We start from the raw sequence: 16,671 nt of genomic DNA on the forward strand, positions 1-16,671 counted from the left end.
AGAGCTATTTTATCGTCACGATAACGTGATTGCAAGGTATACTTTTAATGCGTGGAATCCGTGTACCATTCGCGAATTAAATGCTGGTACCGCTAATGGCCGTAATGATCGTAATAAAAGAACTGCGTAAAGACATTTGTACCTTTCGCGCTGAAAGAAATAGCAAATTGATCTCCCTCGATGACGCTCAACGTTGAGATTGTTTTTGACGTTATCGTTCGATACATTATTCAAGAGAACAATGATTGTTTTCCGACTTTATTGTTATATATATATATATATGGTGTGAGTTATTGTTCGGAAGAAAAATCAATATAGAGTATTTATCGTCTATTAACGTAAAATAAAACGCGAGTTATTAAGGAAACTCGGTTACGTCGTCCTTCATAATCGATCGCACGAGAATACAATCGAGAATACGGCGATGATCTTTCTATGATCTTACGTAGAAACGCGTCTCGAATTGATCTCGATAGGAATGGGCATGAAACGGATAACGAGCTTATTATTCTCGTTCATGTCTTAAAAGATAAATTGTAACTTTCTATAACGTTAGCTCTTCGTAAGAGAGTTGTCCTGTTTCTTTTTTCTTTTTTCTTCTTTTTCCTCTTTTTTTCTACGTTAATTAAGACCAGGGTCAAGCACTTTGACAGTCACACGAACGCATCTTGCGAAAGTACTGTTGCTCCTTCATAATTAAGAAGAAGAAAAAAAAAATGTATGAACGACCGAAAGTTAGGAGTGGGAAGAACGATAGCGCGAGGATCACAAGGATTTCATCATTTCCCGTGATACTGCTAATTATTAAGGATGTTTGCACCACCTGAGATTAATGCGTCGAGCATCGAGCATGCCTCGTATTTATGCTCGAAGCTATAACGAAAAGAAAAGACGAAGCGAGAGAAATAGAGAAAGAAAAAGATAGAAAAAGAACGAAGATATTGCGAGGCAAGATTAGATGAGATTAGATCAAACTTTCCAAATCGATTATTATTACTTAATTAACGAAATAACGAAATAATTATTAAACTCTATAATCATTATTCTTCGTTTTTCCTTTCTTTCGTATTTTATTAAAGATAATGATCTACGATCTTAAACTTAGAAATATATATATATATATATTTTTGCTTTACCTTTCTGAAAGATGTTTGAATGAATATACGATAATCTTAACGTCTCTCGATGAGAAGATATCATCGTGGACATCGTTCACTCGAGGCCAAACAGATATTGCGATCGTAAACTTCGTGCTCGATTTACTTTTCATTTGCATGAAAGAGAGAGAAAAAGAGAGAGAAAAAGAGAGAGAAGAAAGAGAAAGAGAAAAAGAAAACTTGTCTCTATGGAGACCAAGGAGATCTCACGGTTTCGTAGCAATCTGTTGTAGTTTACTACAAGCTTAGAGAAAAATAAAGAATGATCTCATAAAAAACAACGACGGAGTTACTTTCCCGTGAAATCGATCCTTCGGTATAGAAATCACGATGATCGTTCTTAAAATATTATATACCATTATGTTGCATACACGTTCAATGATAATAGATGAAGAGTATATACCTATCTCGTTATTAAGTATTCTGTGCCATCTAATCGACTAGAAACCACATTGAACGAGTGTCGTGGGTGTGATAGATCGAACGAGATTGATCTAACACACGACACGATCGTATCGTCGTTGCATCAGTAAGATCATCGCATCTTTCATCGTGTCCTGTATACGAACACGACCAGTTCCAATTTACACGTCTTACTATATATAGTCGATTTACTTCTCGATATCGACGATACTGTAGATACGATGACGAAGAATCGATGAACAGTACGACGAGAACAATGCTAATGATATATCTAACTTTCAAAATATATACGATTTTTAATATTCAAAGGCCGGATTCATTCTATTTGATTTGTATATATCGATAAATCCGTGTAATTGTGAGTTCCTAAGATTTATGGTGGGTGTTAACGTATGATTAATTTTCCACTGGAAGGTCAGCTCCTTCCGTAAACTGTGATTGTGTGTATGTGTGTGTTAAAGAGAAAGAGAAATAGAAAGAGAAGAAACGAATCGCGTTTTACATGCGGAAACGAGAGGATCGAAGGATCCTTCGTTTGATATTTAAAAGGACAACGAGTCTACCTTCTTGATAATATTTTACAAAGGATAGACTACTTGAGAGAGTATACGGGACCGGTTTGATCGAAACGACGAAGAAGGCGAAAACGTTCTACGAGGGTTATTCTACGTCCGGCTGATAATTAATGACACAATTAAAAAGTTCGAACACTCGGTGCTAACGATCGCGTTCAGTCTACTCAAAAAGGAGATCATCATCGACAAATCTTAAATAGAGGATCTCTGACTGGATCTTTTGACTGTTTCTATTCATCTATCTATCCCTTTCTCCGTCTCTTTTATTTTTCTCTTTCTTCTTTTTTTACTCCTTCTCTTTTTAGCCTGAAAACGTTGAAATATTCTTGACATTATTGCACGTTCAGAGCACGAAAGTGACCCATGGAACGTAGAGCAGAGCGCGACTTTTACGAGTTAGAGAGACCGCTGGTAACCATAGTAAGTCCCCGTAAGACACGCGTTAAGCAATGCAAAACGTATTCTCGAGCGAACCGACTCGGGAGGATCGCTGAGAAATCTTGCGAAACGCGACGAACGAATTATGTCCAACGAGCGTGGATAATGATCTCGAGCGTAATAATGCTTCATCTCTCTTGGGTAAAGAACGAGGCGCGGACAGTGATTCGAACCGACTATCCTGAACCCCAAACGTCACTATTGGATGTTGTATCATATTCGTGAGCTTAAGTATCAAAGAGGAAGCGTCAACTATTCGAGTGTTAACGAGTGTAAAACTCGAGTGTTCTGAAATACGCTTCGGCCAATCGATTACACAAGCTTGAGTTTGACCGAACGTTTCCGGTCAAACGAAATTATTTCTTGAACAGGACGCGCCAATTCCCTGTCAGTTAAGTCGAAACACGAAAAGACGTTTTTAAAGTTTGGTCGAGGAAAAAAATCGAGAGTTTCCTTTTCTTTTTTTTTTTTTTTTTCTTTCCGATCGTTCTCGCTGCAGAACTCTCTGTAGAAAGACCGGTCTGTTTTCTGGCCCTGAATCGTCCAACATCGATCGTAACTCTCCAACGATTTTACACGATACATCGATTCATATTGCCATCGATAAGGCCAGTTACGATAAAAGTCGATCGAAACGGACTATCGAGTTACTTGCGTCAAACGCGTTATAAATTGTTCTCCTTGTAACGTACTATTTTTTTCTTCCTTTTTCTTTTTTTTTGCTTTTTTTCTTCTTTTTCTCTATCTCTTTCTCTCTTTTTTCATCGAACCGTCGGCTGCTTTTATCATGCATATTTCTAATAAATTGTGGGGATATCTTATCGGCGGATCGCTACAATACTATCTACGCGTGCGATACAACGCTACTCTTTTGTAAGAGAACATGATAGTATTTTTAAAAGCAGACTAGTAAATAGTCTACACATTTGGGAGTAGAAGACCGATAATAGATCGATGACAACTTCATTGTTCGCCCGATGAAAGGAGAAAGGTGCTGTCCATAAAACAACGATATAGATTTGCGTAGCGTTATGATCTTTATTATACTTTAGTTACGACGAATGAACGTGTTCGTACAAATCGCACGTACAACTCTCTCGGTATCCTGGGAAATTACCGGTATAAATTGTTCTTGACATTTCCTATGATATTTTAACGCAATAGAAGAACTATTGTTTCATGGCCCATCCTTAAGTCTCGAGGAAAACGTAGTCCTATTATTATTGAGCTAACTGTACTGTAAAAGGCACCGTAGAAAGTTATTTCCACGTTCTTCCGTGAAATCAAGCGGGAGAGCTTGATTATCCGTTTGAAAATATATTGGAAGAGAAGTTTTCAAACATCATTCATCATTTCTACGATAATACTTTTACGCGCTTTTTTTTCTCTCTCTCTCTTCTTTTAATAGTTCTCAATGGTGTTGTTCAAAATGAAAATCTCGTTGCTGTATCTTTTCTTTTCTCTTTTCTTTTTTAAGCGTGAATTTTTAAGAGCAAAAAATCTTTAAGGATCGTCGAGGGAACTTTAGTCTCACATTAGAATGGAACGTCGGGAATTTCTTACGACAATGACAATAGATAATGGAAGTTGTAGTATAATACGCGATGGTGGCTTTGCGATGCTCGCAGCTCTATGGAATCCCCCTTCCAGAAGAGGTGCTTTCCTGCGCGCCGTATAAAACCGGTGAAAGCGCCAGTCGGCCCTCCAGACTACCGCACAGTACGACAGCGACAGGAGCTCAGCCGTGGTGGATTCCACGAGACGGATATTAGATTAACACAACAATCGTACATAATTGTAATAAAATCGCGGACAAAAGCGTGATTTGAAAGAACTAGCCAAAAGGAACGAAAAAGAAAAACAAAAAAGAGAAGACAGAGAGAGAGAGAGAGAGAGAGAGAGAGAGAGAGAGAGAGAGAGAAATAGAATTATAATATCATAGAACAAATATCGAACGTGCTTTCGTGTCTATTCGTTTCCGCGATTTTTGTGATTAGGCTAGCTTAGGATCAGGTGTGTCATCATGAAGACTATCCTTTTGAGGACTTTGATCGTCGCTGTGATTCTTGGGACAGGAGTAGTGGGATATCCTCCACAGGAGAGACTTATGCCAGGTAAGCTACGAATAGTTCGTGATTTGTAATTTTAAATAGAAACACTTTCGAGACCATTCTCACGATGTTCTTTAATTTTTTTTTTATTTTATTTCCTTTTTTCATTTCATTTTTTTTTCTTATTTATTACAAAATTATTCCTCGCTTTTTAGTTATTAAAATTGGTCCCACGTGATAAAGAAATTTCATTCTCTTATACGTCAATAATAACGAGTATAATTTATTTTATTTATCGATCAATAATAACATCGAATGACATTTATAAAATGAATTTTATTACCCTTTACTTGCCGTTTTCTCTGGTCAATGAAAACGCACGGTTGGCTTTGGCTCGTTTATCGTTGTCGATCCTAAGTCATACACTGTCGATGACTTAAAGTTCACGGCTATCACTTGCACAACGTGCTCCTATAGTTCGAAGTTGGACGGTCCGTTTCCTACGGGCTTTGCCATACGTCAATTAAAAAAATATACTTACGATTGCTCGTCGATGTATCGTTTTCATTATCCGCAATGATTTTCTATGAGATAACATAAAAGTTTCGAAAATAAATTTTTCTTTATCTCGAATTAATATTTTCTTTCATATAGCATACTTTTAACGAAAGTAGAACGTTTCCTTTTGCAGGATAACTAATCTTAGTAATCACGGAGAATGTAAGTACCTTCTCCTTCATGAAACGTGTCAGTATTTAAAACTTCTGTAGTTCAAGCGTATCCCGTAGATATCACGTTTTAAACTCTCCCTATGATCTTTGCAATCTCTCGGGAATTGATGAAACTAAGGTGCACTTTCCTTAGCCACACCTTTCGAATCTTTCATTTCGCGTTGGTTAATGAATAATTAGCGAAAGTTCCGTACGTTCTCAAAGATCGAGATTGAAAAACTTGAATGTGTGCGTACTTGTATGTGTGCGCGCGCGTGCGTGTATTGAGTTCTTTTTTTTTCCTTTTTTTCTCTTCGTCTTAAAATCTTTCTTACAACATCAATTTATTAACGCGATACAATTCGTATTTCTCCGTATACGTACACGAGTGATATCGAATCGAGTCGAATCGAACGTCGAAAGGAAAGAATTTCTTCTAAAATAGTCTAGAAATAGAATACCATTGATCGTCGATGATTCACGATAATGAAGAATCCATCTCGGTGCAGTGCCTTTAATTGCATCGATTGCACCGTGAATCGAAGAAGGTTAAAAAATCATTAAGGAGTTACGGAATCTATTATCGATTGATAACTTGGAAATTGATAAACTTATTGAAGATACTTGTTTGAAAAAGATTTCTTCAATGGATATATACGTACAAAAAAAAAAAAACAAAAAAAATCACGTACGGTTGCTTGTTTTTTATTTTCATTTATTTGCGATATTACAACTTTCGCGTTAATAATACGTAGATAAAAGAAAATAATAATAGATTATTTTTAATATAAATAATATTAGTTATTATTTTTTTTTCTTATATTTCCACAAAAAGACTTTCGACGTTCATTCGTTCATATTTCACTATTTGTATTTGCTATTCAACTCGGTCGTACTTTCTCAAAGGAAGATAATGGAACCATCGTGATCGGAGCCGCGGAGAAATGTGAAGGTCTTTAGAGCGCAGCACGTGAACGTGCGAGATGATAGTCGAAGGAAACTCGTGAGTTTGCACACGCGTATGCACACGAACAATCTTCCTCCTACAATCGCAAAAGAAATGTCGACAGTTACGAAGACATATCTACGTTAATAGGTGCGAATAATTGACTTGGTGACGACGATGTGGAGCAATAAAGGAGAAAATAAAAATTAAAATAATAATAATAATAATAATAATAATAATAATAATAAAAATAGTAATAATAATAGTTTAATTTCTTCGACGAGCGAGAGCACCGGAATCACGTGTGGCACGTGAATACACGTGCTTTTGCACGTGCCGTCTTTAAGGTCGCAGTATACGCGAAGGATCGAAGAGAGCTACAAGAGAGAGAAAGAGAGAGAGAGAGAGAGAGAGAGAGAGAAACAGTACGTTGTTAAACCTTTTCCTCGTACGGATTAAACCATCGAAGGAAAAGTCACGTGCTTGTGGACTCGGCCGATCGTCTGAAATCACGCGACCAGCGTCTTGTCAATTATCGACGAAGCTCGTCTTCTTTAGCCGTTATACATCCGTGATGTGGTCCATGAAGGCCACGACAAACTCGTTTCTACGGGTAACATCTTCGTTTTTACCTAGAAAGGACATATATTCTGTCCCGTAATTCGATATGTTGTAAAATGTTGATATTTAAATTATTTTATACATATTTTCGTGAAAATAATGAAGTACTTTTATCTTATCAAATTGCGTTATAATTATTATTAATAAGATATATATGACATTGACATTGACCGAGCATAGATTGACTCATAAAAAATGACGCACACAGATACACATACGCGTACAAAAACAATTGTTAGGTCTTCGGTCTTTGCTTTGGAGAAAGCGTTGTTAGAAATGACACATGGGAATAATTGCAAGGTTTATATTATAGCGATTTTTGTTGTCCATGGTACAGCGTTGAAAAGATCGTACTTACATTGCACCAACTATACTTCCCGTCATTGACACTGATTCTGTTCCTTGTCCTGGCACGTGATATCTAATTAACTGGTTTTACGCGGCGACTTCAATAATTATGGGGGCGTGAAGTTCAGTTTTACGACATTCGTCCATAATATTATACATGTCTATTTCTTTCAAGATTTTATCGATTTCGATCCGATCGATCTTTTTGTATATAATATGAAATATAAGGTATTTCTTTATCTCTTAACGAACCTATTTCAATCGGAATACCTAATGTTGTAACTAATTATACAAAAATGCAATATCAAGAGATTCCCGTAAAATGTCCATTTATATTTTCTCGTTTATAACGAAACGCGTAAATACATACAGAATACATATTAGAAAGATCACATATTAATTCCATATTTATTAGCCTGTTTCAGTACTTAGCGATCGTTCGATCAAGTTTCCGTGGTTTTTCCTATCCAGTTTGCGTTGTATTATACGTCGAAAGGAATTCACAGAAATTCTCGTTAATTAACCCGCTCATTGTTTTTACGGTAAAACGAAATCGACGACAGAAACGAGATCGAGTTCGATCTTCCGGTATCGATTTTCGTGGAACACGAAATGTCGTATGTCCTAAGTAAAAAAAAAAAAAACAAGAAGAAAAGGAAAAATTCAATTTCTAATGCGATCGTCGTGGGAATCATGTTGATTTAAACGTCAACTTTCGAGCGACAGTTCGAGCGTCGAAAGTGTTATTAAAGTCCGCAGGGCGTATGTTAATCGTAGCAAAGCGCGACGTTATAAGAGCAGAGTAACCCCTAGAGATTCGAATCCAGCTTCGAGTCGAGCAATTAACAGTCGTCGAGTCGTTAAATCGTATCACGTTTTGTACGCTGATATATCTCGTAATTTCGAGATCCTATAAAGATAGAGATAAAGAGAGAGACAGACAGAGACAGAGAAAGAAAGAAAGAAGGAAAGAGGATGGGGGCGAAACGGCACACGTCCGGTAACAAACTTTTTCGATCCTTTCATAAATAGAAACATTCTTTGCGACCAATTATGAACCATACATTAACCAGTGCTCTCCATATATCGCCAAAGGCAACACTCTTTCTTTCCTCCGAGTCTCTTTTTTTATATGGAAAAAAAAAAAGAAAAAAGACATAAAAAAGAAAGAAAAAGAAAGAAAAGAGAAAACACATAACGCGTATTATATCTTGTCAACGTAACAATGATACCTTAGCAATATTTTAAAAATCTACGCTCGTATTTTCTCGTTAAAAAGAAAAATGTTTGCTCAAGTTGAAAGTGGTTACACACATATACCCACGCATATTATTGCGCACGGCTAATCCTCGCTAATCCGTAATATCACGGGAATGAAATACCTAAGTTGAAATTCGCGGATAAGAAATAGCTAATCGGGTCGAACGTTTTTAAGTAATTAAATGGACGTGTAGTAACAGACTTTAATGATTTTCGTTTCGGTTATATTACGGATTGTTAGGATATATTGCACGATCTATCATGCATCCACACGTAATAGATGTGGTTGTTTCTACCCTCGGGAGTCTAATAGAAATCCAATGGACATATGTAGGACATCGAGCTATCTTTCTCTCTCCCTCCCTCTCTCTCTCTCTCTCTCTCTCTCTCTCTTTCTTTTTCTTTCACGTTTCAACGAACGTGCCTTAGATTTCTAGCGGCTTCTGACGTTCGATCAACGTCGATCTCGACGTTTTCCTACTGTCCGGTAGTTCTCGATCGCGCTTTCGGGCGAAAACTGAAAGACAACTACGAGGTGAGAACGCTCGTGAATGTTTTTCAGTGATTCGATATATGTATGTACCAATCGTATATCGATCTTTGTCGTCGTCTTAGTGAGCTCGATTCGCGCCATAAAATCGCGTTCTCCCTCGTGCACCATTATACAGAATTCACGTGCTCGAGAGCGTGGCGGCCGGTGCACCGTTCTATGCACGTGACGCACGGTGCAACGTGGTCACGTGCTCACGCAAGGCACCGGCCTTTGCTAGTGTATAGCTCGAAAGGGAACGCGATAGTGTCGCGACGGGTTAACCGCGGAACGCTAAGTGTTTCCTTCCTTTTCCGACTAGCCGCAAAGATTTCTTACCTTTCTTTTTCTTTTTTTTATTTTTCTTATAGATAGCTAGGTAGCTAGGTAGGTAGGTAGGTAGGTAGGTAGGTAGATAGGTAGATAGGTAGTTAGCTAGGTAGGTAAGTCGGTCGATAGATAGATAGATAGATAGATAGGCACTTGTAAATCTTTAGCTATGAAGCATGACCGTGATTAATACAATATAGATATATTTGTCTACACAAATGGGAATATTTATTATAGATCCTCATAAGGTATATAAGATTATATGACAAATACAGTAATGACAAATGGTATTAATGATCAATTGCAAATTAAGTCGCATTGACATCACGAAAAAATGTTTGTTTCTTCTTTTTTCCTTTTTTTTTTTTTTCTTTATTTTTCTTTTCTCCAAAGTCGTCAAGAAAATTCAAACGAGATTCTTTTCTTATACATATCTCTCTTTTTCTCTCTTACTCTCTATATTACTCATATATGACATTTTTATATAAGAAAAACGAGTTGAAGGCATTAGGAAGCGTACGTAGTTCAAAGTGTCGGCCAAGTACGTTATAAGATACGAACCGAGCGAGTCCGTTTTCTAGGTCGGCCTTTACAACGCGCCTAATAAGTAATTACTTTTATTGAGCGCTTAGAGAAAAGCCGACGTTGGGCTGTTCAACGATAGGAATGCGGTCTTATTCCCTGTCGATCGTCTAAAAGCAGTAAGAGTTCGAGCACTATTTCCGAGTCGATCTTTCTTTCGTTCGTTCTCGAAACGACAATTGATTTATTTCAGAAAAAGAAAAAAAGAAAAAGTTAGAGATAGAAAAAGAAAGAGAAAGAGAGAAGTAGACAGACAGACAGACAGATAGACAGAGGTAGACAAGTAGAAAGAGAAAAATGATAAATATGTCATTTTTATCCCCTCGAGATGAAAACTAGTGTAATTTTAATTATATACCTATATTCGCTAGCGTTATGTTACGTCAATTTCAACGACGAGTTTTCTAAGAGAGCTTAACCATTTTCGGTGGTGAGAACGTGCTGTCGCTTCGTGAGACATGATATGAGAAAGAAAAAAGAAAGACAGAGAAAGAGAGAGAGAAAGAGAAAGAGAGAAAGAAAAAAAACCATCGTTCACCTCGCGCGATCAGAGTGAAATTGAGAGATTACGTGGGATCATTCCTTGTTCGTCTTCTTCGTATAAGACGCGTTCACCATCAAGGAACTTCCCGATATACAGACTTTTCTCCCTTTACGTTACTAACTTCTTGTCTTAGTCGTCAGATTAGGCGTTGATCCGATTATATGAGCGGAAATTACTCAAATATGTGTTGACCCGATACGATCGAACGCTCTCTTTAAACCATTTTCGAACGTAAATAAAGAGGGAAATGTATCATGGTTTTTCGTGACGTTGGAGTTCGATGTTCCAGTCATCCTTGAACGCAAGGATACGATCGTCACGTGCTCAACCTGAACAAAGAGGTGAAGACGACAATGAGCAAGCCGTTGAGCATTCGAAAAATTCGCACCCACGGTCTTTCTCTCTCTTTCTCTTTTTCTTTCTTTCTTTCTTTCTTTCTCCCTCTCTCTTTCACTTTCGACACGACGAAAGGATTCTCTCTCTTTTTTTTTTTCATTTCTCTTTCTCTATCTTTTTCTGGGACATCTTGTAAGACGACATTCCATTGTGAAAGGATAAAGAGCGCGAAAGGCGATAACTTACCAAATTTATAAGCTGATGATCGTGGGCGAGTATCAGCTTGGATGAATCGAGTTACGAAAACAACTTTAAGAGGAAATTTTAAGATTCGAAATCAAGAATAAAATTGGTAGAAAGTGTAAGTCTTAACGTTCGCTATCGAATTAGGGAGAAATGATTTTACGAGCAGAGTAATTATATCGGTCTTTAATGAAAATTAACGAGCGGCTATAAACGCGTAAATGTTTTCTTGTTTTTTTTTTTATCTTTTTTTTTTCTGTTTGTTGTTACAAGGAATAGAGCGAGCAATAAATTTTGCTACGTAAATGATTTTTTTTTATGCGGCATACACACGCAGCATCTTTCATTAGTTAATTCGATATATTTCACTACTCGCGTTCAGGTTTTAATTAATCTATGGATTGAAAGAATCTATTAGGAATAATATCACGAATCGATTAGATTCTAATCCTCGGATTTTCCACGATCGTTTAGTATCAATATTACGCTATGGATCGTTGTTCTCAGAGATGCAGCGCATTTACCTAATGAATATTAATTAATTTCTGGTAAATGCTCGTTCGTCTTGCTTATAAAATAACCGCAAATAAATCGTCGGTTGACCGAAAGAAAACCCATAAAATAAGTTTGATTCAGCCAACGATCGAATACTTTTACCTCTTCGGAAAGCGAGTACGAGTGACAAATCGTGCTTCGTTTTACGACAGTTACGATCGTGATTCGTGGTCGATTCTCGTACACGTTTAATTAGTATTACTACTTGGTATAGTCGGGTTTCCTTGACGATGGTTTGCAACTATCGAGATTAATTGTAAGCATCGAAAGGCATAAGCGACAATCTCGTGGTTGTAGATATCTTTTTCTTCTCATTGTTTTTCGTAAAGAGCGAATTATTTCTAGGTCAACGAACGTTGGCGAACGAACGAACGAACGTACGTAAGTAATACCTTTTAAGTGCTGGAAAATCGTTTCTTATTTCTCAATTAACTCGAACGGATATAAGGAAAGAGAAAGAGAAAAGAAGAATGTTCGAAGCGATCGAGCGGCGGTGGTGCGGTATATATTGCTTTTTGTTCGTTACAAAGGCGTCGCGCATTTCGATGGTGAGAGGAAAAGGAAAATATGTGAGAGGCGAGAGTGTCCCGCGTGAGAGACATGAAAAATGGTTTAACAATAAGAAGAAACTTGGACGTGGTTTTCGGATTAAAAGAAAAAAGAAAAAAAAAAGAGTGGTCGCTCTTTTCCCTCTTTCTCTCTATCTCTATCAGTTTGCAGATCTTACGACAAGAAAGAGAATAAGCTAAAATTATTTTTATCTTTAACGCTTTGTGGTCACGAAACCGTAAAAATATTTCTCTAAATACATACATACCTCCGTACTTCTTGACTACACGGCAAGATACTTACTGGCAAGTCTAAGCGAGTTTCTCTCGAGAAGTTTCAAGTTGTTTTGATCGTATATTTTTCTTTGTCCTTTCTGATAACGAGGCAAGGTCGTGTTCTTTACACTCTTTACGCGAATTTACAAGTGTTTCCAAGTAAGAGTTTAATAGATTGTTTTCCTAGAAGGGAATAAAGAGCTACGACAGTTTTTATTTTCGTGAAGGTTATTGTGCTGTGTTGTATGTTGTTTATGAAATGTGTCGTGTGTTATATGTTGTTTAAGAAATGCGATCGTTTATATACATTAGGTACGTATGTAAGTATGTTGTGATCATAGTTCAAATACGTCTTAAATCAGTTGAAGGTCCTTAGAAAGTAAAAGCCCTGTGGATATCGCCAATTTATAATATCATTTTCTCTCTCTCTCTCTCTCTCTCTCTCTCTCTCTCTCTCTCTCTCTCTCTCTATCTCTCTCTCTCGTTTTTCTTTATCTGTATAGAAATGTCGAAACGTTAGCAGAATTTCTTGAATTACGAGACGATGTTATTTTAATGTACAAAAACAAACGCAGCATTAAAATGTTCTCGTAGCGTATCGTATTATAACGTAATAAATTATGTTAATTTAGGTGTTACTAATTCGTTCGTATATTTCGCATATAAAAAATTTTTAACGTAAATGGAAATCGATAATTTATAAGAAGGGTTATACACGCTCATTCATTCGTTGTAATTGAAACGATCTCGTTATCGCGACCCTCCATTATCTTCCTCCGACTATGTTAGTAAATACGATGATATAAATTATCTTTGTACGAGTATCTCTTGACATGATGAGATGTTTCCTCTGGCAAAATGTTCTCGTTAAGAGCATCCATGAGAAAATCTATACCGTTGAAAATTTATTAGAGGAATTTCTAACAGGACCTGCAACCTTTCGATTTGAGCATAATATCTGTTAGTAAATGAAGCGTAAACGAGTAAGGATATTAGGTGCGGGCGTGCGTACGCAAATAGGTACATTTGTATGATATCGAATCAGAGCGATAGTACAATCTACTTACATACTTACACACACATACACACACATATATATATATTATATGTATATATGAGATATAATGCGCGGCTAATAATTATCAGGACGGTCCACGTACGTATTCCAAAACTATGACAAGTGTTCATAATTTAGAAAAAAAAAAAGAAAATTCGTCAGATTCGGAGAAACGTTTTTATTACTACATTTTTGTTCTTTTTCATTATTACGTACAATCCACCCTCGAAGTTACGCTCGCGTATTACGCCACATCCTATATATTTCTCGCTGTGTACAATAAAGCGCCGATAAGAAAAAAAGCATCCGTTGTCTCAAATGGAAAAACTAAAATCGTTCTTTCGCAAGCACACAGTTAAAGCGGCGTCGCGTTCTCGGCTCTATCGTATTTTTACCCTTCCGTTGCTTATTTATTACGTACACGGAGAACGTTCCACGCGCGTTTGCCACCGTGGGCACGCTTTTATTCGCTCTCGCGGACTTGATCGATCGTAAATTCGAACACAAGGTGCTTCGAATGCGTTCGACCGTGCCAGATTTGTCCGCTTTTATAAAAGTTCATTCTTCCCCCTCATTTCTTTTTCAATTTTATCTTTCGATCGTTAGAACGTGAACTTTTCATTATTTTCTTCGTTATTACCGTGATGAATCGGCACTTTCTTAAAGCATGATACGTGCTCCAACTACGATTACATGTATAATTACTCTAGCGCGTGATTACGAGCATTTTTATTTGTTTTTTTTTTTATTTGTTTTGTTTTTATTTTTCTATCTTTTTTTTTATATTTCTTTTCTCCTTTTTGGCACATGTAATTATTAAAAGCAACAAAACGAAATATTGAAGGAGGAGATAACATAAACGGAAAAGAATCGGAGAATAAGTCGCAACGTAGAAATCGCATGAAGATCAGCGGGAAACTACGACGAGTTGAGCAAGTCCAACAAACATTGCTACACATAGTACTCTCTTGTAATTATACGAGGATATAGGCTCCGGTTTCAAGTGTGTCTAGAGCCCGTCGCGCAATAAAGTATCATCGAGGATTTATAACGGCTTGCAAAACGATCAACGCGGATAAGCTTCTTGGAGAGTATCGACGTAAGGAAAGGAAAAAAAAAATAAACGAAAGAGAGAGAAGAGAGAGAATCAGGAGGAGAGAAAAAAAAGAGAAAAGAAATGGATTCTAATCTTCTAGCTCGTTAGTTCTACCGAAGTAGACCGTAACGTCGTCTTAATTATGTCGTCAAGTGAACTCATCATTCTTCTGGCATTAATTAATAAGAGAAAAAGAGGGACGATTTTAAGACACGTCGTTAACTCGTACAAAAAGAAAAAGAAGAAGAAAAAAAATATCATTGAAAGTCACGTGATTCGTGACCCGCGTAATCCTTCTCACAGCTAAGCAGCTAATTGGCAGTAATGCCGAGATAACAAAGTCGCAAACGTTAGAACGCAAATCCTTGCTATATCAAAGAGATGAGAGAATATCGCGTGCCTCTTCGCAGTTGTAACTTCTATGGCGTTTGTTAACACGAAGAAAAAAATATGGCACGGCATGACACTTCGGGTCGTTGCATCGAATGCCGTGAGCGTCGTGAACTTTAAACGTTCCCTCGCGAGTTCACCAAGTCCTTGAATCGAATATTTCTTCGAGCTAACTATTCGTGACTCGTTTCTTTCGATGACCGTCTGTAAAAGTCATCGCGATCTAAACACCTTCCACCATTTCTCTTTCACATTCCTTTTTCATATTTCCTTCTTTCTTTTTCTCTATCTTTAATGATTCGATTTTCTCTTTTTACAGGACCCTTCTACTCTTTCGATTAAGAGAAAGAGAGAGAAAGATTCAATAGGAATATATATATATATATATATATATATATATATATATATAGAGAGAGAGAGAGAGAGAGAGAGAGAAAAGAAGGAACGTCGAGCACGCTTATCCTCGTTCTCAAGCACCTTTAATTGGCTCGAAGGATACTACCACCACTGTGATATGTTTTGCCTAACGATCGGCATTTGTACCTACTCGATTCATCGCTTTCCCATCCGATTCAAAGATTCGAAAAATTCACCGATTTTGGGGAGAAAGAAGGAACTTGTCTATCTCTCTGTGTCTTTCTCTCTTTCTCTCTCTTTCTCTTTCTTTCAACAAGAGATTTACGTTAGGCTCGTAGACCTTACATAGTACTTTAGCAACTCGGTCCTTGAGTCGAACCTATGGAATGTCATGCACGTTGCATTGTTCGCAATTCCTGTCTCCTCGAGGGAACCGTAAAAACTATCTAAGAGATTTATGTACTCTCGGTTAACTCTAACCCTCCTCGCTTGATCGACTATCGATCGATACGCTCGACGATCCTCGCCGATCGGATAGATCAAAAAGAATCAGTATTGTTCAGGAAGGATTTCAGCGTTCTTTATCAAAGCCCACGTCGGATAAGACAATGATCTGAGCCGCTAGAGATATCGAAAGTCTTTAATCGATATATACACAGATATATATCGTTGGTCTTTTGTTATGTCTTGCAGTCGATCATGATACAGTACCATGTTGCAAAGGTACATTTAAAAGGGATATTAGACGAAATCTTTTTCTCTACTTCTAATCGCGATAATTGAGATATTTAATATCAATGAAAAAACAAGGTACAACGAAACGATTCCTAACGAATGCATACATATATTTAAATAGATACTTCATCGAATATTTTGTCGATTTAACTGAAATTATTTTTAATCGGTCTGTGTATGTTTTAAGGTTCATTCGCGCGTGACACCAAAGGTAGTAACAATCACGAACTCCGTAAGCCACTGTTTACAGTTAAGACAATATATTAAATAGTAGCCGCCTTTATGGTATTACGCTTATAAATCAGACCTCCCACACTCGTTACACTCGAAGATATTATAATTCAATGACTAAAAATCAGACCGTGTTAATCAATTTACGAATAAATTCTCGCTAAAGGAGCGTAGCAATGGCGCGTGACGATATTCTTGGTTAGAAACGTAATCGCGTTTGTTCAAACGGAAAGTAATAGGAATAAAAAGGAAAAGAAATAAACTGTGCCACCGAGTCACTATGATCACAGTAACTTTTTCTATTTTCCAAACTCGTAACATTTCTTTCGAAAG

General features: G+C 37.1%; 1 protein-coding gene across 1 annotated transcript in view; it reads left to right on the forward strand.

Moving 5' to 3' along the window:
* Positions 1 to 4,321: 4,321 nt before the first annotated feature.
* LOC122629395 overlaps positions 4,322 to 16,671 on the forward strand; it is a 49,604-nt gene continuing 37,254 nt past the window's right edge. The window contains exon 1 of the mRNA XM_043812779.1: positions 4,322 to 4,707. Within this exon, the coding sequence (XP_043668714.1) occupies positions 4,617 to 4,707 (91 nt within the window). The 5' untranslated portion in view covers positions 4,322 to 4,616. The remainder of the gene's footprint in view (positions 4,708 to 16,671) is intronic.

This window comes from Vespula pensylvanica, chromosome 5 (assembly GCF_014466175.1).
Source record: "Vespula pensylvanica isolate Volc-1 chromosome 5, ASM1446617v1, whole genome shotgun sequence".
Taxonomy (NCBI): Eukaryota; Metazoa; Arthropoda; class Insecta; order Hymenoptera; family Vespidae; genus Vespula; species Vespula pensylvanica.